Raw genomic sequence first — 24,855 nt, 5'->3', positions numbered from 1 at the left:
AAGGGGGAGACACTCTTGACCCAAACTGTTGCAGACCTATATCCATCCTGCCCTGCCTTTCTAAAGTCTTCGAAAGCCAAGTGAACAAACAGATCACCGACCATTTCGAATCCCACCGTACCTTCTCCTCTATGCAATCTTTTTTCCAAGCTGGTCACGGGTGTACCTCAGCCACGCTCAAGGTCCTAAATGATATCATAACCGCCATCGATAAAAGACAGTACTGTGCAGCCATCTTCATTGACCTGGCCAAGGCTTTCGACTCTGTCAATCACCATATTTTTATCGGCAGACTCAACAGCCGTGGTTTATCTAATGACTGCCTCGTCTGGTTCATTAACTACTTCGCAGACTGAGTTTAGTGTGTCAAATCGGAGGGCCTGTTGTCCGGACCTCTGGCAGTCTCTATGGGGGTGCCACAGGGTTCAATTCTCGGGCCGACTCTTTTCTCTGTATATACTGTATCAATGATGTCGCTCTTGCTGCAGGGGATTCTTTGATCCACCTCTACGCAGACGACACCATTCTGTATACATCTGTCCCTTCTTTGGACACTGTGTTAACAAACCTCCAAACAAGCTTCATGCCATACAACACTCCTTCTGTGGCCTGGCTGGTCCTCACTACATATTCGTTGCCAAACCCACTGGCTCCAGGTCATCTATAAGTCTTTGCTAGGTTAAGCTCTGTCTTATCTCAGCTCACTGGTCACCATAGAAACACCCACCCGTAGCACACTCTCCAGCAGGTATATTTCACTGGTCATCCCCAAAGCCAACACCTCCTTTGACCTCCTTTCCTTCCAGTTCTCTGCTGCCAATGACTGGAACGAATTGCATTCACTGAAATTCACTGAAGTTGGAAAAGGTTGCTGGATCAAGTTGACAAGGTTGACAAAGTAAAAATCTGTTAATCTAAACAAGGCAGTTAACCCACTGTTCCCTGGTAGGCTGTCATTGTAAATAAGAGTTTGTTCTTAGCTAACTTGCCTGGTCAAATAAAAAAACAATTGGGGAAGGATACTTGTACAAGCTAAATTAAGTATGCTGGTTGCCATATGTGTATGTTTTTTAAATTCAAGGGACTTAGAATATAACTTTTTTAAACACCTTTTATGGATAGCCTACATTGCAAGGCCAGGATAAACGATGCATTGCTGTTGAACCAGACTTCATTATAGTAGCCTAGGGCAGGGTTCCACAATTGGTGGCCCGCGGGCCGAATTTGACCAGCTGGTGCTTTTATGTGGCCCCCCAAGTTTTCTGAGCAAAAAAACCCCCCGGAAATCACCTCCAAATTATTTAAATTTTGAAAATGTGTTCCCAAGTATTCCCACCACAATAGAGAGACACATGTGATTGTATACAAATGTAAGCAAGGTTTGACATCATTATGTCTTCGTCAAATATTATATCTGTTTGGGCTTCTTTCGGTCAATTTGCAGTCTACAAATTATTTGTAATGTCCCACGCCCTGACATCCGCTCAACAAAAAATTGGCCCGCGGCTGAATCTAATCCCTATCCTACTTGAACAAGTGAAATGAAGTATGCGGATATGTGAATTCTGAATAATGAAAAATACTGCTTGGTTTTTAATCAAATTAAACTAAATGGGGGGAAACCTAGGCTTGTTCTAACCCGTTGCATTATGGGTTGGGTATGTAGGCTTGTTCTAACCCGTTGCATTATGGGTTGGGTATGTAGGCTTGTTCTAACCCATTGCATTATGGGTTGGGTTTGTAGGCTTCTTCTAACCCATTGCATTATGGGTTGGGTATGTAGGCTTCTTCTAACCCATTGCATTATGGGTTGGGTATGTAGGCTTCTTCTAACCCATTGCATTATGGGTTGGGTTTGTAGGCTTCTTCTAACCCATTGCATTATGGGTTGGGTATGTAGGCTTCTTCTAACCCATTGCATTATGGGTTGGGTATGTAGGCTTCTTCTAACCCGTTGCATTATGGGTTGGGTATGTAGGCTTGTTCTAACCCGTTGCATTATGGGTTGGGTATGTAGGCTTCTTCTAACCCATTGCATTATGGGTTGGGTATGTAGGCTTCTTCTAACCCATTGCATTATGGGTTGGGTATGTAGGCTTGTTCTAACCCATTGCATTATGGGTTGGGTATGTAGGCTTCTTCTAACCCATTGCATTATGGGTTGGGTATGTAGGCTTGTTCTAACCCATTGCATTATGGGTTGGGTATGTAGGCTTGTTCTAACCCATTGCATTATGGGTTGGGTATGTAGGCTTCTTCTAACCCATTGCATTATGGGTTGGGTATGTAGGCTTCTTCTAACCCATTGCATTATGGGTTGGGTATGTAGGCTTCTTCTAACCCATTGCATTATGGGTTGGGTATGTAGGCTTCTTCTAACCCATTGCATTATTGTAATACAGATAAAATTATGATTAGTGTCACGTCCGCCTCCCCCCACGCATCAGTGATATTGGATTCACCTGGACTCACTCATCACCTGTTTATTACCTCCCTATATAAGTCAGGTTCCCTGCTCTGTTCCCTGCTGATGCATTGATTGTGTTTTGTCTGTATTACTTGTGTACTGATGCTGTTCCTGTCTCGTTCCATGTCCGTTCCTTATTAAATGTTTGACTCCCTGCTCTGCCTCTCCAGCGTCATCCCATGTGACGATTAGGCCCTATCTTTACATTGTGTGCTGATGCTGTTCCTGTCTCGTTCCATGTCCGTTCCTTATTAAATGTTTGACTCCCCCGTACCTGCTTCGTCTCTCCAGCGTCATCCCATGTGACGATTAGGCCCTATCTTTACATTGTGTGCTGATGCTGTTCCTGTCTCGTTCCATGTCCGTTCCTTATTAAATGTTTGACTCCCCCGTACCTGCTTCGTCTCTCCAGCGTCATCCCATGTGACGATTAACCCCTATCTTTACATTGAAAACCAAGTCTATCAGAATTACAGTAATTCCAATTAATTTAATAACCTTTTGATCTTCTAGAATAGGACTTATAGAAATATTATTATTATCCAAATTGTTTTACCTGAGCATAACCCCAAAAACTAAGGACTTATCAGCCTACTCTGTTGTTTATGATTTTGTTGTCATGGACGACTGATTGTTGTTTATGATTTTGTTGTCATGGACGACTGATTGTTGTCATGGACGACTGATTGTTGTTTATGATTTTGTTGTCATGGACGACTGATTGTTGTTTATGATTTTGTTGTCATGGACGACTGATTGTTGTCATGGACGACTGATTGTTGTTTATCATTTTGTTGTCATGGACGACTGATTGTTGTTTATCATTTTGTTGTCATGGACGACTGATTGGGCTCATTGATTCCAGTTGGAAAATAAATGCATGAAACTGCATTCACCATATGCTGCATTTGCTACAGGAATATATTATTTACCTTTTAGTTGGTGACTCTTTGATATCTTGATAATATGCAGCTGATTAAGTCTATCAAAGTGTGTGAGTTTGTGTCTGTTAGGCCTATGGATATATATATTTTTCCCGGATCAGCAAGAAATAGATTGAGCAGTAAAAGCCCCATTCGTGGTCTTCTTAAAACAAACTGGGTTTTTTTGACAGTGTGGAGCAGAAAACCACAGAGGAGTTTGGAAGGGATGAACTCTCTCAAACGGTTATTCCATGCTGGATTTGTACCATACAGCTGTTGCAGGAGAGCATTTTTCACTGACTGTCCACTGGTCGCAAAAACAATGATTGATTATGCGGCTAAAAACGTCTTTAATTCAACCATTACTGGGTTACAATACACATACTGTACACAAAAACATACGGAATACAACTGATATTGACCCACGTTTGCCCTCAGAACCGCCTCAATTCCACAGGGATGCAGGCCCATGTTGACTCCAATACTTTCCACAAAGTTGGCTGGATGATTCACACAGGAAACTGTTGAGTGTGGAAAAAGCCAGCAGCATTGCAGTTCTTGACACTCAAACCGGTGCGCCTGGAACCTACTACCATACCCCGTTCAAAGGCAATTCAATCCTTTATCTTACCCATTCACCCTCTGAATGGCACACATACTCTATCCATGTCTCAATTGTCTCAAGGCCTACAAATATTTTTTTTAACCCCGTCTCCTCCCCTTCATCTACACTGATTGAAGTGGATTTAACAAGTGACATCAATAAGGGATCATAGCTTTCACCTGGATTCACCTGGTCAGTCTATGTCATGGAAAGAGCAGCTGTTCTTAATGTTTTGTCCACTCAGTGTACAACAGCCATCCACACCAACCACAATCCATAAGGCACAAATAGCTAAATGAGAGAACAGCAGTGTGATTCACATCAATGCACTATGTAGATATCAATAATAAGTGACATACAGTGGGGAGAACAAGTATTTGATACACAGCCCATTTTGCAGGTTTTCCTACTTAAAAAGCATGTAGAGGTCTGTCATTTTTATCATAGGTACACTTCAACTGTGAGAGACGGAATCTAAAACAAAAATCCAGAAAATCACATTGTATGATTTTTAAGTAATTCATTTGCACGTATCGCCCGTAGACGACACCACTGCTGTCATCCTTACCTCCAAGAGTTGGATAATCTTTGGATGCCGACAGCAGTCGCACCATTGGAGGACAGGACAGTAGCCTTCAATTCCTGCTCTTTTCTAGCAATTCATCAAACACATTTGTTGTGTCATCATAGTGGTTGGTCTCTGATTGGTGGTCCTCATTTGTTGTGTCATCATAGTGGTTGGTCTCTGATTGGTGGTCCTCATTTGTTGTGTCATCATAGTGGTTGGTCTCTGATTGGTGGTCCTCATTTGTTGTGTCATCATAGTGGTTGGTCTCTGATTGGTGGTCATCATTTGTTGTGTCATCATAGTGGTTGGTCTCTGATTGGTGGTCCTCATTTGTTGTGTCATCATAGTGGTTGGTCTCTGATTGGTGGTCCTCATTTGTTGTGTCATCATAGTGGTTGGTCTCTGATTGGTGGTCATCATTTGTTGTGTCATCATAGTGGTTGGTCTCTGATTGTCATCATTTGTTGGTCATCATTTGGTGTGATCTCAGATTGGTGGTCATCATAGTGGTTTCTGATTGATGGTCATCATTTGGTGTGTCATCATAGTGGTTTCTGATTGGTGGTCATCATTTGGTGTGTCATCATAGTGGTCTCTGATTGGTGGTCATCATTTGGTGTGTCATCATAGTGGTCTCTGATTGGTGGCCATCATTTGGCGTGTCATCATAGTGGTCTCTGATTGGTGGTCATCAGTTGGTGTGTCATCATAGTGGTCACTTGTGGGCAGGTGTTACCAACAAAATTGAATTTGCTTCTTTTTTTAAATGCTGATTTTGATTATCATTGACAAAACAGAAAGGTGTCCCAAAAATGTTTTTTGCAAACATCCTTACGGAATTTAAAAGTAATTATAGAAGTAATAATCTACTTTTTCAAAAGTATCTGTAGTCTGATTACAATATCTTTGCTGGTAATTTAACAGTTACAGTTAGTTATAGTTACAGTTTTTTGGGATCTGTTACATCTCATCAGTTACTGTGACTGTTCAGATTTTAAATCCAAGGTCTTTAAATAACTGTTCTCTATTTCCAACATTACTCTCTCCATCACCACAGTCGATCGATATCGGCCCCCGACCAGACGGGTCATTCTCTGGGTCACAACCTGGATGAGTCCCCTTACCTGGAGCCGTTCCTCCACGAGCTTCATGATGAGGAACAACAGCACCCTCTGCAGGACAACCCACTACCCAACATACCTCGTCACTCCCCCAGCCTGGAGCTGATGAACACGATGGACCACAAGCTGAAGAAGAAACGACGTAACAAACAGAGGAAACATCAGAGAAACGGACAGTTTAATGACCTCTGGGTTCGCATCGAGGAGAGGTGAGATGGTTGTGTTACTGATCTAGTGAGAAAAGCACTAAAGATTTTAGTACTACAATGATATAAGTGTACTTCAGTTGGGTCGTAGGTTCAATTCCCACAGAGATCGCTTTGGATAAAAGCATCTGCTAAATGGTATATATTAAATAGCTATGGGTGGTGATTAGCATAGCAGCATCTTATTGGGTCGGCAGGTAGCCTAGTGGTTAGAGTGTAGGGTCGGCAGGTAGCCTAGTGGTTAGAGTGTAGAGGTGGCAGGTAGCCTAGTGGTTAGAGTGTAGAGGTGGCAGGGTAGCCTAGTGGTTAGAGTGTAGAGGAGGCAGGGTAGCCTAGTGGTTAGAGTGTAGAGGAGGCAGGGTAGCCTAGTGGTTAGCCTAGTGGTTAGAGTGTAGAGGTGGCAGGTAGTCTAGTGGTTAGAGTGTAGAGGTGGCAGGTAGCCTAGTGGTTAGAGTGTAGAGGTGGCAGGTAGCCTAGTGGTGGTTAGAGTGTAGAGGTGGCAGGTAGCCTAGTGGTTAGAGTGTAGAGGTGGCAGGTAGCCTAGTGGTTAGGTGTAGAGAGCCTAGTGGTTAGAGTGTCGAGGAGGCCAGGTGGGGTAGCCTAGTGGTTAGAGTGTAGAGGTGGCAGGTAGCCTAGTGGTTAGAGTGTAGAGGTGGCAGGTAGCCTAGTGGTTAGAGTGTAGAGGTGGCAGGTAGCCTAGTGGTTAGAGTGTAGAGGCGGCAGGTAGCCTAGTGGTTAGAGTGTAGAGGTGGCAGGTAGCCTAGTGGTTAGAGTGTAGGGTCGGCAGGGTAGCCTAGTGGTTAGAGCGTTGGGGAAGTAACTGAAAGGTTGCTAGATCGAATCCCTGAGCTGACAAGGTAAAAATCTGCCGTTCTGCCCCTGAACAAGGCAGTTAACCCACTGTTCCCTGGTAGGCTGTCATTGTAAATAAGAATTTGTTCTTAACTGACTTGCCTAGTTAAATAAAGGTTAAATAAATAAAAAATATGATGTTATGTTCCTTAGAATGTGACATCACAGGTATTACACTCACCTCATCTAGATGTTGAGAAGCAGATCTTGTCCTAGGTAGCTATCACTTTACGGCTTAAAGTCTGGCCAGTGTACTTGTCAGTACTGGGTGTTACTGCTCTGTCAAGGGGGATCTAACCTTTAACTGACACTTCCTGTTAGAGACCATGGCAGGCACAACCACCAATCATATCACATCACAACCACCAATCACATCACACCCAGCCCATGAGATAAGTTTCCCCCACAACATACATGATATTTATACATACATTTATATTTATTTGTCAAGACTGGGTTCTCTACTGGTTCAGTGTTATGGAAAGGAAATACATCCAGGAAGATTGTAGCTGCAGGCAAGATAACTTTGTGACAAAAACATGGTCCTATTTTCAGAAATGTGACTAAGATCACAAAGAGAGCATTGTTAAATTTGCTATGAAGAATAACCACACAATTGTTAACATGGTTGATTCTCTGACTGGTTATATATAAATATAGGGTCAGTTTCCTAAACCCGGGACTGAAAAGCTCAATGGAAAATGTCAATTGAAAGGGAAACCGGCCTTTAGTTTAATATAAAATATCCAAGAATTATCATAGACATAAGTCATGTTGTAGCTTAACCGATTTAGCTTTTTAACTGTCAAGGCTGACAAAGGGATGAATGCTAAATTCAAAATAATCCTTTTAGTAATTTTAATTGAACAAGTACATCCAGTTGTCTTCCTCCACGCGGCCAATAGTAGTTGTCAAATCTATGCTGAGGCAATGGGCGAATGAGTGGAAACTGTCTCCAGATTTGAACCGGCCAGCCGTTTGTTGAGCCGGCCGTTTGTTGAGCCGGCCGTTTGTTGAGCCAGCCGTTTGTTGAGCCAGCCGTTTGTTGAGCCGGCCGTTTGTTGAGCCGGCCGTTTGTTGAGCCGGCCGTTTGTTGAGCCGGCCGTTTGTTGAGCCGGCCGTTTGTTGAGCCGGCCGTTTGTTGAGCCGGCCGTTTGTTGAGCCGGCCGTTTGTTGAGCCGGCCGTTTGTTGAGCCAGCCGTTTGTTGAGCCGGCCGTTTGTTGAGCCAGCCGTTTGTTGAGCCAGCCGTTGACCCTCCAGCATGTTGACACAGATGGAGGAGGGTATGAATGTAATTTACCATTTCAAACACTGAAACAATTTATCCCAACTTCCATTTCTGTGTTTCTGCCTGCTGAAAGTCCAGGATCTGTCAGACGGACGGCTCGCTCCAGTCCTCGAAGGTCTCCTGGCAGCCAGAAACCGCCTGTTTACAGACTCTATTTATTTATTCTCCATGGCAAATAAAGCTGAACATTTAGAGTGCATTCCAAATGGCACCCTATTCCCTATGGGCGCTGGTCAACAGTAGTGCACCTTATTCCCTATGGGTGCTGGTCAACAGTAGTGCACCTTATTCCCTATGGGTGCTGGTCAACAGTAGTGCACCCTATTCCCTATGGGCGCTGGTCAACAGTAGTGCACCCTATTCCCTATGGGCGCTGGTCAACAGTAGTGCACCCTATTCCCTATGGGTGCTGGTCAACAGTAGTGCACCCTATTCCCTATGGGCGCTGGTCAACAGTAGTGCACCCTATTCCCTATGGGTGCTGGTCAACAGTAGTGCACCCTATTCCCTATGGGCGCTGGTCAACAGTAGTGCACCCTATTCCCTATGGGTATGGGTGACAGAGCCACAGACAATCCCAGTCCTGAAAGGAAAATCTCCTGATGTTTCTAGTAGAGGTCGACCGATTATGATTTTTCAACGCCGATACCGATAATTGGAGGACCAAAAAAGCCGATACCGATTAATCGGCCGATATCTTTATTTATTTATTTGTAATAATGACAATTACAACAATACTGAATGAACACTTATTTTAACTTAATATAATACATCAATAAAGTCAATTTATCCTCAAATAAATAATGAAACATGTTCAATTTGGTTTAAATAATGCAAAAACAAAGTGTTGGGGAAGAAAGTAAAAGTGCAATATGTGCCATGTAAGAAAGCTAAGGTTTCAGTTCCTTGCTCAGAACATGAGAACATATGAAAGCTGGTGGTTCCTTTTAACATGACTCTTCAATATTCCCAGGTAAGAAGTTTTAGGTTGTAGTTATTGTAGGAATTATAGGACTATTTCTCTCTATACCATTTGTATTTCATTAACCTTTGACTATTAGATGTTCTTATAGGCACTTTAGTATTGCCAGTCTAGCAGTATAGCTTCCGTTCCTCTCCTCGCTCCTCCCTGGGCTCGAACCAGGAACACAACGACAACAGCCACCCTCGAGTGACGTTTGAAACGCTATTAGCGCGCGCCCCGCTAACTAGCTAGCCATTTCACTACGGTTACACCAGACTCATCTCGGGAGTTGATAGGCTTGAAGTCATAAACAGCGCAATGCTTGACGCACAACGAAGAGCTGCTGGCAAAACGCACGAAAGTGCTGTTTGAATGAATGTTTACGCGCCTGCTTCTGCCTACCACCGCTCAGTCAGATTATATGCAACGCAGGACACACTAGATAATATCTAGTAATATCATCAACCATGTGTAGTTAACTAGTGATTATGATTGATTGTTTTTTATAAGATAAGTTTAATGCTAGCTAGCAATTTACCTTGGCTTACTGCATCCGTGTAACAGGCATTCTCCTTGTGGAGTGCAACGAGAGAGAGGCAGGTCGTTATAGCGTTGGACTAGTTAACTGTAAGATTGGTTGCAAGATTGAATCCCCCGGGCAGACAAGGTGAAAATATGTCGTTCTGCCCCTGAACAAGGCAGTTAACCCACTGTTCCTCGGCCGTCATTGAAAATAATAATGTGTTCTTAACTGACTTGCCTAGTTAAATAAAGATGAAATAAAGGTGTAAAAAAAAAAAATCGGCAACAGGGTTTTATAGGGCTCTGGTCTAAAGTAGTGCACTATATAGGGGACAGGGTTCCATAGGGCTTTGGTCTAAAGTAGTGCACTATATAGGGGACAGGGTTCCATAGGGCTCTGGTCTAAAGTAGTGCACTATATAGGGGACAGGGTTCCATAGGGCTTTGGTCTAAAGTAGTGCACTATATAGGGGACAGGGTTTCATAGGACTCTGGTCTAAAGTAGTGCACTATATAGGGGACAGGGTTCCATAGGGCTCTGGTCTAAAGTAGTGCACTATATAGGGGACAGGGTTTCATAGGGGTCTGGTCTAAAGTAGTGCACTATATAGGGGACAGGGTTTCATAGGGCTCTGGTCTAAAGTAGTGCACTATATAGGGAACAGGGTTCCATAGGGCTCTGGTCTAAAGTAGTGCACTATATAGGGAACAGGGTTCCATAGTGCTCTGGTCTAAAGTAGTGCACTATATAGGGCACTGGTCTAAAGTAGTGCACTATATAGGGGACAGGGTTCCATAGGGCTCTGGTCTAAAGTAGTGCACTATATAGGGAACAGGGTTCCATATGGCTCTGGTCTAAAGTAGTGCACTTTATAGGGAATAGGGCGCCATAGGGCTCTGGTCTAAAGTAGTGCACTATATAGGGGACAGGGTTCCATAGGACTCTGGTCTAAAGTAGTGCACTATATAGGGGACAGGGTTCCATAGGGCTCTGGTCTAAAGTAGTGCACTATATAGGGGACAGGGTTTCATAGGGCTCTGGTCTAAAGTAGTGCACTATATAGGGGACAGGGTTCCATAGGGCTCTGGTCTAAAGTAGTGCACTATGTAAGGAATATGGTTTCATAGGGCTCTGGTCTAAAGTAGTGCACTATATAGGGGACAGGGTTCCTTAGGGCTCTGGTCTAAAGTAGTGCACTATATAGGGGACAGGGTTCCATAGGGCTCTGGTCTAAAGTAGTGCACTATATAGGGGACAGGGTTCCATAGGGCTCTGGTCTAAAGTAGTGCACTATATAGGGGACAGGGTTCCATAGGGCTCTGGTCTAAAGTAGTGCACTATATAAAGAATATGGTTTCATAGGGCTCTGGTTTAAGGTAGTGCACTATATAGGGAATAGGGTGCCGTTTGGGATGCACACACCTGCTTAAAGGCTCAGCCAGAACTTCAGGTAATAAAATGGATACCTATTGTGAATGTACCTTTCTAAAAGGAACAGGCGTCGGCTATATCCAAGAAAGCTGCTGCCTGCCTGCTGTTGCCAAGGCCCTGTTGCCAAGACCAATCAATGAGAAGGAAATCATATTAAGTACAAGCATATGCCCAGTGATGAAAAGAGTTCCAGACTGATTTAATATGCTGGGTAATTTGGACCTCTGGTCAGTCCAATGTGAGTCTGAAAAGGCACCCTATTCCCTATACAACACTACTTTATACCAGAGCCCTATGGAACCCTATTCCCTATATAGTGCACTACTTTAGACCAGAGCCCTATGGAACACTATTCCCTATGTAGTGCACTACTTTAGACCAGAGCCCTACGGAACCCTATTCCCTGTATAGTGCACTACTTTAGACCAGAGCCCTATGGAACCCTATTCCCTATGTAGTGCACTACTTTAGACCAGAGCCCTATGGAACCCTATTCCCTATGTAGTGCACTACTTTAGACCAGAATTCTATGGAACCCTATTCCCTATATAGTGCACTACTTTAGACCAGAGCCCTATGGAACCCTATTCCCTATATAGTGCACTACTTTAGACCAGAGCCCTATGGAACCCTATTCCCTGTATAGTGCACTACTTTAGACCAGAGCCCTAATAGAACCCTATTCCCTATATAGTGCACTACTTTAGACCAGAGCCCTAATAGAACCCTATTCCCTATATAGTGCACTACTTTAGACCGGAGCCCTATGGAACCCTATTCCCTATATAGTGCACTACTTTTGACCAGAGCCCTATGGGCCCTGATGCACTATTTAGGGAATATGTTTCTGTTTTGAATGCTCCCTAGTCATCACAGGTGACCTCTGGCCCATTATACATTCACCATTTTACCAGGGTTCAGTCCTCTCCTTTCAAGTCGAAATATGTGGCAATTACAACTTCAATTGAACATTGTATAATGAATTTAATTTGATTTTTAGAATTTCTGTATATTTGTATTTTCTTTACTAATGGGAGTTAGTTACTGGGTTGGCTTTTCTCTCAACCAATGACAGCAGGCAGGGAAACTGGTCTGTTTGTTGTGATTGGCTGAGACCCAGTCAGCCCATTCCCAGATCCTGGTTCTAACAGGCATGGCTACATTAAACAGGACACACTCTTTTCAAGCCTTTTCGCCTGGTGGGCGGTGCTATGGATTGGCCATAGATTGTAGCACACATACTGGTGAGTCAGTCAGTGTTGATAACTAGCTGAGTACTCGCTCGTGTCCGGATTGTATAATCTATTCAACACTGGCTAAACCTAACCTCAGCAATGGACGATACTGATTCGTCAGGGAGCCACAAAGATGAAGCAAACCAATGGAATCGCTGAATTCACGTTGTGTTTGCTATTTCAGCCACAGAATAGAAAGAAGCTGAACAAATGATTTTGGGTTCCAATTTCACATTGTTTAAAGTTGGGGTAGCCTAGTGGTTAGAGTGTAGAGGCGGAAGGTAGCCTAGTGGTTAGAGTGTAGAGGCGGCAGGTAGCCTAGTGGTTATGGTGTAGAGGCGGCAGGTAGCCTAGTGGTTAGAGTGTAGAGGCGGCAGGTAGCCTAGTGGTTAGAGTGTAGAGGCGGCAGGTAGCCTAGTGGTTAGAGTGTAGAGGCGGCAGGTAGCCTAGTGGTTAGAGTGTAGAGGCGGCAAGTAGCCTAGTGGTTAGAGTGTAGAGGCGGCAGGTAGCCTAGTGGTTAGAGTGTAGAGGCGGCAGGTAGCCTAGTGGTTAGAGTGTAGAGGCGGCAGGTAGTCTAGTGGTTAGAGTGTAGAGGTGGCAGGTAGCCTAGTGGTTAGAGTGTAGAGGCGGCAGGTAGCCTAGTGGTTAGAGTGTAGAGGCGGCAGGTAGCCTAGTGGTTAGAGTGTAGAGGCGGCAGGTAGCCTAGTGGTTAGAGTGTAGAGGCGGCAGGTAGCCTAGTGGTTAGAGTGTAGAGGCGGCAGGTAGCCTAGTGGTTAGAGTGTAGAGGCGGCAGGTAGCCTAGTGGTTAGAGTGTAGAGGCGGCAGGTAGCTTAGTGGTTAGAGTGTAGAGGCGGCAGGGTAGCCTAGTGGTTAGAGTGTAGAGGCGGCAGGGTAGCCTAGTGGTTAGAGTGTAGAGGCGGCAGGGTAGCCTAGTGGTTAGAGTGTAGAGGCGGCAGGTAGCCTAGTGGTTAGAGTGTAGAGGCGGCAGGTAGCCTAGTGGTTAGAGTGTAGAGGCGGCAGGTAGCCTAGTGGTTAGAGTGTAGAGGCGGCAGGTAGTCTAGTGGTTAGAGTGTAGAGGCGGCAGGGTGGCCTAGTGGTTAGAGTGTAGAGGCGGCAGGTAGCCTAGTGGTTAGAGTGTAGGGTCGGCAGGTAGCCTAGTGGTTAGAGTGTAGAGGCGGCAGGTAGTCTAGTGGTTAGAGTGAAGAGGCGGCAGGGTAGCCTAGTGGTTAGAGTGTAGAGGCGGCAGGTAGCCTAGTGGTTAGAGTGTGGAGGAGGCAGGGTAGCCTAGTGGTTAGAGTGTGGAGGAGGCAGGGTAGCCTAGTGGTTAGAGTGTAGGGTCGGCAGGTAGCCTAGTGGTTAGAGTGTAGAGGCGGCAGGTAGCCTAGTGGTTAGAGTGTAGGGTCGGCAGGTAGCCTAGTGGTTAGAGTGTAGAGGCGGCAGGTAGTCTAGTGGTTAGAGTGTAGAGGCGGCAGGGTGGCCTAGTGGTTAGAGTGTAGAGGCGGCAGGGTATCCTAGTGGTTAGAGTGTAGAGGCGGCAGGTAGCCTAGTGGTTAGAGTGTGGAGGAGGCAGGGTAGCCTAGTGGTTAGAGTGTGGAGGAGGCAGGGTAGCCTAGTGGTTAGAGTGTAGGGCGGCAGGGTAGCCTAGTGGTTAGAGTGTAGAGGCGGCAGGTAGCCTAGTGGTTAGAGTGTAGAGGCGGCAGGTAGCCTAGTGGTTAGAGTGTGGAGGCGGCAGGTAGCCTAGTGGTTAGAGTGTAGAGGCGGCAGGGTAGCCTAGTGGTTAGAGTGTAGAGGCGGCAGGGTAGCCTAGTGGTTAGAGTGTAGAGGCGGCAGGTAGCCTAGTGGTTAGAGTGTAGAGGCGGCAGGGTAGCCTAGTGGTTAGAGTGTAGAGGAGGAAGGGTAGCCTAGTGGTTAGAGTGTAGAGGTGGCAGGGTAGACTAGTGGTTAGAGTGTAGAGGCGGTAGGAAGTCTAGTGGTTAGAGTGTAGAGGCGGCAGGGTAGCCTAGTGGTTAGAGTGTCGAGGCGGCAGGGTAGCCTAGTGGTTAGAGTGTAGGGCCGGCAGGTAGCCTAGTGGTTAGAGTGTAGAGGAGGCAGGGTAGCCTAGCGGTTAGAGTGTAGAGGCGGCAGCGTAGCCTAGTGGTTAGAGTGTAGGGTCGGCAGGTAGCCTAGTGGTTAGAGCATTGGACTAGTAACCGGAATTTTGCAAGTTCAAACCCCCGAGCTGACAAGGTACAAATCTGTCCTTCTGCCCCTGAACAGACAGTTAACCCACTGTTCCTAAGCCGTCATTGAAAATAAGAATTTGTTCTTATCTGACTTGCCTAGTTAAATAAAGGTACAACTAAAAATTCATGCAAAGTAATGAGACTGGGTGTGTAAATATGCTAAAATTGGTCTCATGTATAGGCCCTTGAACACATAAACTAAGTAAAACTAAAACCATCAGATGAACAGTTTTCAATGAAGCCAGCAACGCAAATAATGAATCTCAGTGATTGACAGGTATCCTGTATACAATACATTACCGAGAGTATGTGGACACCTGCTCGTCAAACATCTCATTCCAAAATCATGGGCATTGATATGGAGTTGGTCCCCCCCTTTGCTGCTATAACAGCCTCCACTCTTCTGGGAAGGTTTTCCACTAGATGTTGGAACATTGCTGCTATAACAGCCTCCACTCTTCTGGGAAGGCTTTCCACTAGATGTTGGAACGTTGCTGCTATAACAGCCTCCACTCTTCTGGGAAGGCTTTCCACTAGATGTTGGAACATTGCTGCTATAACTGCCTCCACTCTTCTGGGAAGGCTTTCCACTAGATGTTGGAACATTGCTGCTATAACAGCCTCCACTCTTCTGGGAAGGCTTTCCACTAGATGTTGGAACATTGCTGCTATAACAGCCTCCACTCTTCTGGGAAGGCTTTCCACTAGATGTTGGAACATTGCTGCTATAACAGCCTCCACTCTTCTGGGAAGGTTTTCCACTAGATGTTGGAACATTGCTGCGGGGACTTGCTTCCATTCAGCCACAAGAGCATTAGTGAGGTCGGGCACTGATGTTGGGGGTGATTAGGCCTGGGTCGCAGTCGGCGTTCCAATTCATCCCAAAGGTGTTCAATGGGGTTGGGGTCAGGGTTCTGTGTAGGCCAATCAAGTTCTTCCACACCGATCCCGACAAACCATTTCTGTATGTACCTCGCTTTGTGCCCGGGGGCATTGTCATGCTGAAGCAGAAAAGGGCCTTCCCCCAAACTGTTGCCGCAAAGTTGGAAGCACAGACTCGTCCAGAATGTCATTGTATGTTGTAGCGTTAAGATTTCCCTTCACTGGGACTAAGGGGCCTAGCCCGAGCCATGAAAAACAGCCCCAGACCATTATTCCTCCTCCACCAAACTTTACGGTTGGCATTATGCATTGGGACAGGTAGCTTTCTCCTGGCATCTGCCAAAACCAGATTCGTCCGTCGGACGAATCACTCCAGAGAACGTGTTTCCACTGCTCCAGAGTCCAACAGTAGCGAGCTTTACAACACTTGGCATTCAGCATTGTGATCTTAGGCTTGTGTGCGGCTGCTCGGCCATGGAAACCCATTTCATGAAGCTTATGACGAGCAGTTCTTGTGCTGACGTTGCTTCCAGAGGCAGTTTGGAACTTGGTAGTGAGTGTTGCAACCGAGGACATACGATTTTTACACACTATACGCTTCAACACTCTGCAGTCCCGTTCTGTGAGCTTGTGTGGCCTACCACTTTGTGGCTGAGCCGTTGTTGCTCCTAGACGTTTCCACTTCACAATAACAGCACTAACAGTTGAACGGGGGCAGCTCTAGCAGGGCAAAAATTTGACACACTGACTTGTTGGAAATCCTATGACGGTGCCAAGTTGAAAGTCACTGAGCTCTTCAGTAAGGCCATTCTACTGCCAATGTTTTCCTATGGAGATTGCATGGCTGTTTGCTCGATTTTATACACCTGTCAGCAGCGGGTGTGGCTGAAAAAGCTGAATCCATTAATTTGAAGGGGTGTCCACATACTTTTGTATACAGGGTATATCTTATACATCGTTCACTTTTGGGAAAGCTACCAAGTGGCTGGACCAGTTATCTATTGTTCATTTGAACACAGCTAAATGATGTTCTTATAAGAAAGATTGTCAACTATAAAGTATAAACCCACTAGAGTTTAATTTACCAATGAGGTCCCAAGCGGAGGGTTCGCAGTTGAACGTGGACGCGCATTGAACACCGACAATCGACCACCTGACAACAGTCCACTACATGACAACAGTCCACTACATGACAACGGTCCACTACCTGACAACGGTCCACTACCTGACAACGGTCCACTACCTGACAACAGTCCACTACCTGACAACAGTCCACTACCTGACAACAGTCCACTACCTGACAGCGGTCCACTACCTAACAACAGTCCACTACCTGACAACAGTCCACTACATGACAACGGTCCACTACCTGACAGTGGTCCACTACCTGACAACAGTCCACTACCTAACAACAGTCCACTACCTGACAACAGTCCACTACATGACAACAGTCCACTACCTGACAACAGTCCACCACCTGACAACAGTCCACTACCTGACAACAGTCCACTACCTGACAACAGTCCACTACCTGACAACAGTCCACTACCTGACAACAGTCCACTACCTGACAACAGTCCACTACCTTACAACAGTCCACTACCTGACAGACAACGGTCCACTACCTGACAACAGTCCACTACCTGACAACAGTCCACTACCTTACAACAGTCCACTACCTTACAACAGTCCACTACCTGACAACAGTCCACTACCTGACAACAGTCCACCACCTGACAACAGTCCACCACCTGACAACAGTCCACTACCTGACAACAGTCCACTACCTGACAACAGTCCACTACCTGACAACAGTCCACTACCTGACAACAGTCCACTACCTGACAACGGTCCACTACCTGACAGCGGTCCACTACCTGACAACAGTCCACTACCTGACAACAGTCCACTACCTGACAACAGTCCACTACATGACAACAGTCCACTACCTGACAACAGTCCACTACCTGACAACAGTCCACTACCTGACAACAGTCCACTACCTGACAACAGTCCACTACCTGACAACAGTCCACTACCTGACAACGGTCCACTACCTGACAACAGTCCACTACCTGACAACAGTCCACTACCTGACAACAGTCCACTACCTTACAACAGTCCACTACCTGACAGCGGTCCACTACCTGACAGCGGTCCACTACCTGACAACAGTCCACTACCTGACAACAGTCCACTACCTGACAACAGTCCACTACCTGACAACAGTCCACTACCTGACAACAGTCCAAGGTTCTCGGGTTCTGGAGTTCTCTGTTTGACATCTTCATGTGGTATTAGCAGTTAAAGGTAGACTCAGTGAGCAGCACCACAGATGTTGAGATGAGTGAGATGCAACACTTCGCTCGCACACAGTCACACACAGTATCTGCTCATGTGTTCAGGTTCACTTCACACTGTTACAGCGAGGTAGCCAGGACACCAAAACAGCGAAGAAGATTGAGCCTCACGCATCAACGCTATTAGTTGTTGCGGAAATGTACACACTATGATGTTTACTTTTCGCATCTACATCATATCGCTGAGTCTACCTTTCAACTAGAAACAGTATCAATGTTAGGGATCATGTAGAAACAGTTCAACTAGGAACAGTATCAATGTTAGGGATCATGTAGAAACAGTTCAACTAGGAACAGAATCAATGTTAGGGATCATGTAGAAACAGTTCAACTAGGAACAGTATCACTGTTAGGGATCATGTAGAAACAGTTCAACTAGGAACAGTATCAATGTTAGGGATCATGTAGAAACAGTTCAACTAGGAACAACGTAGAACAGATCCTCTGTGAGTGACAGGTTCTGTTGATAGAACATACAACAGTGTTGCTGTTTTGTTTAGGAAAGTCATATTGAGATTACATAATATTTATTTCAAGGGAGAGTCTGAGACCATGTGTTGGCAGGGAATGTGTGCCCTCATCATCTCTCAACCCACAGATGGACATAACACACTGATTACTATCCAAGATTAATCTAACATGCAATCCTCTTGTCTCTCTTGTCTCTCAGCACCACAGTCGAGTCCCCTCCTCCTCCGCTGGTCCGTCTTATTAATGGTTACATCACCGTACGGCCTCACCACCACGACCACGAGAGAGGCCACGCCCACGCCAGAGCCAATTACAACAGGTTGTTTTCAGGCTCCTCCGCCTCTACACCCTTGTGTGTCTTCTGGTTACTATTTACAGTGTTGGGTCACATCTGGACTCTCTAGTAGCTGGTCTGTACAGGAAGTTACTGGTTCAAAACCCTCCTGCTAACATCTGGACTCTCTAGTAGCAGATCTGTACAGGAGGTTACTGGTTCAAAACCCTCCTGCTAATATTATCTGGACTCACTAGTAGCAGGTCTGTACAGGAGGTTACTGGTTCAAAACCCTCCTGCTAATATCTGGACTCTCTAGTAGCAGGTCTATACAGGAGGCTACTGGTTCAAAACCCTCATGCTAATATCTGGACTCTCTAGTAGCAGGTCTGTACAGGGGGTTACTGGTTCAAAACCCTCCTGCTAACATCTGGACTCTCTAGTAGCAGGTCTGTACAGGAGGTTACTGGTTCAAAACCCTCCTGCTAACATCTGGACTCTCTAGTAGCAGGTCTGTACATGAGGTTACTGGTTCAAAACCCTCCTGCTAACATCTGGACTCTCTAATACCAGATCTGTACAGGAGGTTGTTGGTTTAAAATCCTCCTGCTAACATCTGGACTCTAGTAGCAGCTCTGGTCTAAAGCACGAGGTTATTGGTTCAAATCCCTCCTGCTCACAATGAATCATCTATTTCAACACACATTGGGGGCGAATCCAAACTTTCCCTTACGTCAAATTTTCAGTTAATCATGCATTGATGTCGAGTGACAATGTGACTTAAAGGAATACATCAGGATTTGGGCAATTAAGCCATTTATGTACTTTCCCAGAGTCAGATAAACTCATGGATACAATTTGTATGTCTCTGCATCTAGTATGAAGAAATGTACAGGTAGTTTCGCGAGCCAATGCTAACTAGCGTTAGCGCAATGACTGGAAGTCTATGTTATCTACTAGCATGAAATTGCGCTGACGCTAATTAGCGACTTCCTTCAAACTTCCCTCAGGGGCATGAAAATGGTGTCCACAAGTTCATCTGACTCTGGAGAAGTAGATAAAGGGCTTCATTGCCAAAATCCTGCAGCATCCCTTTAATGGAAGTTAGGATTTGTCCAAATCCATCTCGACTGGATCTTTTACGTGTTTATTATTTCAAATGTTTGTAGTTTGTTTTTGTTTTACAGCAGCAATGTATTATAATAACCCAAACGGCTCTTACTCTGACAAGATTGTTTTCTTCCAACCCCCTTAATTCATTTATTCTTCACTTTTTGAAGAATGTGTTTTGTATCGCATAATACTGTGGGAATTGTATATATCTACATATTATAGATTGTATTTTAGAAATATGACATTTTGAATGGTTGAATGTGTTTTGTTTATTGTTGTTGTTTATAAATAGATACAGTATATTTTCTAGACTAAACTGGTACTAACCACCATAACCCGTATTTGACAGCCTGGTTCCCGATCTGTTTGTGCTGTCTTGGCATTGACCATCGGGCAGGGGTATTGAAATCCGAGCCTGGAGGTCCATAATACTGCTGGTTTTATGTTCCACCTGAAAATTAATTTCATCCACCTGGTGCCCCAGGTCTAAATCGGTCCTTGATTTAGAGGCAATCAGCAGTGGAACTGGCTTCAAGGTCAATGTTTTGAATTGGCTATGTTATAGGAGTTGGCTAGACAGCACAAATATACCTGGAACCAGGCTACATATCTCCTCTAGGTTGTAATGTGACGTCTGAGAGAAACAATCCAAACCAGTGTTATCTATGGCTTGTTGTCTGAGAGAAACGATCCAAACCAGTGTTATCTGTTGTCTGGGAGAAACGATCCAAACCAGTGTTATCTATGGCTTGTTGTCTGGGAGAAACGATCCAAACCAGTGTAATCTATGGCTGGTTGTCTGGGAGAAACGATCCAAACCAGTGTTATCTATGGCTGGTTGTCTGGGAGAAACGATCCAAACCAGTGTTATCTAGGGCTTGTTGTCTGGGAGAAACGATCCAAACCAGTGTTATCTGTTGTCTGGGAGAAACGATCCAAACCAGTGTTATCTAGGGCTTGTTGTCTGGGAGAAACGATCTAAACCAGTATTATCTACGGCTTGTAGTCTGGGAGAAATTATCCAAACCAGTGTAATCTAGGGCTGGTTGTCTGGGAGAAACGATCCAAACCAGTGTTATCTAGGGCTGGTTGTCTGGGAGAAACGATCCAAACCAGTGTAATCTAGGGCTGGTTGTCTGGGAGAAACGATCCAAACCAGTGTTATCTAGGGCTGGTTGTCTGGGAGAAACGATCCAAACCAGTGTTATCTATGGCTTGTTGTCTGGGAGAAACGATCCAAACCAGTGTTATCTGTTGTCTGGTAGAAACGATCCAAACCAGTGTTATCTGTTGTCTGGGAGAAATGATCCAAACCAGTGTTATCTATGGCTTGTTGTCTGGGAGAAACGATCCAAACCAGTGTTATCTGTTGTCTGGGAGAAACGATCCAAACCAGTGTTATCTATGGCTTGTTGTCTGGGAGAAACGATCCAAACCAGTGTTATCTGTTGTCTGGGAGAAACGATCCAAACCAGTGTTATCTATGGCTTGTTGTCTGGGAGAAACGATCCAAACCAGTGTTATCTGTTGTCTGGGGAGAAACGATCCAAACCAGTGTTATCTATGGCTTGTTGTCTGGGAGAAACGATCCAAACCAGTGTTATCTGTTGTCTGGGATAAACAATCCAAACCAGTGTTATCTGTTGTCTGGGAGAAACGATCCAAACCAGTGTTATCTATGGCTTGTTGTCTGGGAGAAACGATCCAAACCAGTGTTATCTAGGGCTGGTTGTCTGGGAGAAACGATCCAAACCAGTGTTATCTGTTGTCTGGGAGAAACGATCCAAACCAGTGTTATCTAAGGCTGGTTGTCTGGGAGAAATAATCCAAACCAGTGTTATCTAGGGCTGGTTGTCTGGGAGAAACAATCCAAACCAGTGTTATCTAGGGCTGGTTGATTGTCTATCATATGCTGAGAGAATTATGTTTTGATATTTTTACATAATTTGTTTAATTTATTTAACTTTATAGTTGTAGGTAATCTAAACATGTCTTGTGGTTGTTGTTGTTCAACCCCAATGTGATTTTGTTCATTCTCTCTCCAGCCTCCCAGTCAGCCTAAAGGCTGGTTTATATTCGATCAAACAACATGTCTGTAGACTACTAGAATGTGACGTGTCCACAGACCGTCTTTAGACCGACAGTAAATCAACCTTAAGTTTGGATCATGTACTACTGTATAGCAGCAGATTGATGAAATGAGTTGTATAAGGTTGTAGCTCACTGAAATGAGTTGTATAAGGTTGTAGCTCACTGAAATTAGTTGTATAAGGTTGTAGCTCACTGAAATGAGTTGTATAAGGTTGTAGCTCACTGAAATGAGTTGTATCCTGTTGTAGCTCACTGAAATGAGTTGTATCCTTTTGTAGCTCACTGAAATGAGTTGTATCCTGTTGTAGCTCACTGAAATGAGTTGTATCCTGTTGTAGCTCACTGAAATGAGCTGTATAAGGTTGTAGCTCACTGAAATGAGTTGTATCCTGTTGTAGCTCACTGAAATGAGCTCTATAAGGTTGTAGCTCACTGAAATGAGCTCTATCCTGTTGTAGCTCACTGAAATGAGCTGTATCCTGTTGTAGCTCACTGAAATGAGTTGTTTCCTGTTGTAGCTCACTGAAATGAGTTGTATCCTTTTATAGCTCACTGAAATGAGTTGTTTCCTGTTGTAGCTCACTGAAATAAAAATTTTGAGAACAATAAAATATTTATCCAGTTAAACGTTTGAGTCAGATGACTTTGTTAGAACGTTCCCCCACCATTGATTAGCCGAATCACTCAGAGGAGAATGTCAGAAGAGGGTACGTTAGTAATCACATTTTCTGGTTTCTGGTATATTACTGTAATATACAACACTGGCATCTCTGCAGATTATTTCACTTTTATCTAAGCAGGTCAAAAGGTCTCTATCACAAAGGGGACGTCTTCTGTTGTAGCACATTTAACGGATGAGCTCCACACAACATGAGTGACACGGTATTTAACCCCTGGGCTGTTAGAGTACGATGCAGGCCCAAATGTTCCAGAATAATCCTTTCCCAACCTCAAATGATCCAGAGACATGATACCTGGCAGATCTGCTTCTTAATATTTCATTACTTATTGCCTCTTTAAAAGATCAGGGAGGTTTTCATATTTGGACAGCAGAATGGTGATTAAAAAAAAGAGGTGTTTTGTGACTGTTTTCAGTCTGTTGCTGCCCTACAAGCTATTGACCTTAACTATGGCTGGCATTGGTAACTGTTGGAAAATATTCCTCTTGTAGAGCACTAAAGAAGAAGGGTGCTTTATGGTAGAGCCTTTCTTTAGGACCCTTTTTAACCGTACAGTGTAAGCTATACACTACGACCTCTATACCAGGCCGTTGTCAGAGGAAGGCCCTAAAAATTGTCAAAGACTCCAACCGCCCTAGTCATATAGACTGTTCTCTCTGCTACCACACGGCAAGCGGTACCGGAGCGCCAACTCTAGGTCCGAAAGGCTTCTAAAACAGCTTCTACCCCCAAGCCATAAGACTCCTGAACATCTAGTCAAATGGCTACTCAGACTACTCACATTGCCCCCCTCTCCTCTCCACACCACTGCCACACTCTGTTGTCATCTATGCATAGTCACTTTAATAACTCTACCTACATGTACATACTACCTCAATAACCGGCACCCCCCCACTTTGACTCTGTACCGACACCCCCACATTGACTCTGTACCGACACCCCCCCACATTGACTCTGTACCGGCACCCCCCACATTGACTCTGTACCGGCACCCCCACATTGACTCTGCACCGACACCCCCCTGTATATATTTTTATTTTACTGCTGCTCTTTAATTACTTGTTATCTCTTATTCTTATCCATATTTTTTGAAACTGCACTGTCAGTTAAGGGCTCGTAAGTAAGTATTTCACTGTAAGGTCTACACCTGGTGTAGTCTGCATTTCACTGTAAGGTCTGTTGTAGTCAGTGCATGTGACTAGTAAAATTTGATTTGATTTGATTTGAATATGCTACGGTATCAGCAATGATAGGTAGACAGCAATGGACGTTCCTCAGAGGAGGAACGGGAAGACCGTCCTCAGTTAATCTTATTAAAATAAAAATAGTGAAACATTAAAAAAGTTATCCTTTTTAGATTAACTATACTAAATATATTCACGTCACCAAATAACTGATTAAAACACACTGTTTGGCAGTGAAGGACTACAATATACTCAACAGCACCCTCTAGGGACAATGATTTTCCATCCTCCTCTGGGTTCATTGACTTAAATACAAAATCTAGAAGGCTAGTGGTTCTCACCCCATTCCATAGACTTTACACAGTAATTACGATGACTTCCGGAGGATGTCCTCCAACCTATCAGAGCTCTTGCAGCATGACCTGACATGTTGTCCGTCCAATCAAAGGATCGGATAATGAATCTAGTACTGAAATCATAAGCCACAGCTAGCTAGCACTGCAGAGCATAACATGATGAATCTAGTACTGAAAGCATAAGCTACAGCTAGCTAGCACTGCAAAGCATAACATGATGAATCTAGTACTGAAAGCATAAGCCACAGCTAGCTAGCACTGCAGAGCATAACATGATGAATCTAGTACTGAAAGCATAAGCTACAGCTAGCTAGCACTCAAATCAAATCAAATTTTATTTGTCACATACACATGGTTAGCAGATGTTAATGCGAGTGTAGCGAAATGTTTGTGCTTCTAGTTCCGACAATGCAGTAATAACGAGCAAGTAATCTAACTAACAATTCCAAAAAAACTACTGTCTTAAACACAGTGTAAGGGGATAAAGAATATGTACATAAGGATATATGAATGAGTGATGGTACAGAGCAGCATAGGCAAGATACAGTAGATGATATCGAGTACAGTATATACATATGAGATAAGTATGTAAACCAAGTGGCATAGTTAAAGTGGCTAGTGATACATGTATTACATAAGGATGCAGTCGATGATATAGAGTACAGTATCAACGTATGCATATGAGATGAACAATGTAGGGTAAGTAACATTATATAAGGTCGCCATGTTTATAGTGGCTAGTGATATATTTACATCATTTCCCATCAATTCCCATGATTAAAGTGGCTGGAGTAGAGTCAGTGTCATTGACAGTGTGTTGGCAGTAGCCACTCAACGTTAGTGTTGGCTGTTTAACAGTCTGATGGCCTTGAGATAGAAGCTGTTTTTCAGTCTCTCGGTCCCAGCTTTGATGCACCTGTACTGACCTCGCCTTCTGGATGACAGCGGGGTGAACAGGCAGTGGCTCGGGTGGTTGATGTCCTTGATGATCTTTATGGCCTTCCTGTAGCATCGGGTGGTGTAGGTGTCCTGGAGGGCA

General features: G+C 44.6%; 1 protein-coding gene across 1 annotated transcript in view; it reads left to right on the top strand.

The window, feature by feature from the left end:
• trabd2a (TraB domain containing 2A) overlaps positions 1 to 22,223 on the top strand; it is a 128,305-nt gene extending 106,082 nt beyond the window's left edge. The window contains 2 exon segments of the mRNA XM_042326404.1: positions 5,620 to 5,892; positions 18,318 to 22,223. Of these exon segments, the coding sequence (XP_042182338.1) occupies positions 5,620 to 5,892; positions 18,318 to 18,522 (478 nt within the window). The 3' untranslated portion in view covers positions 18,523 to 22,223.
• The last annotated feature ends 2,632 nt before the right edge of the window (positions 22,224 to 24,855 follow it).

This window comes from Oncorhynchus tshawytscha, linkage group LG09 (genome assembly GCF_018296145.1).
Source record: "Oncorhynchus tshawytscha isolate Ot180627B linkage group LG09, Otsh_v2.0, whole genome shotgun sequence".
In the NCBI taxonomy this organism is placed as follows: domain Eukaryota; kingdom Metazoa; phylum Chordata; class Actinopteri; order Salmoniformes; family Salmonidae; genus Oncorhynchus; species Oncorhynchus tshawytscha.
This window is presented reverse-complemented; position numbering and strand designations above follow the sequence as displayed.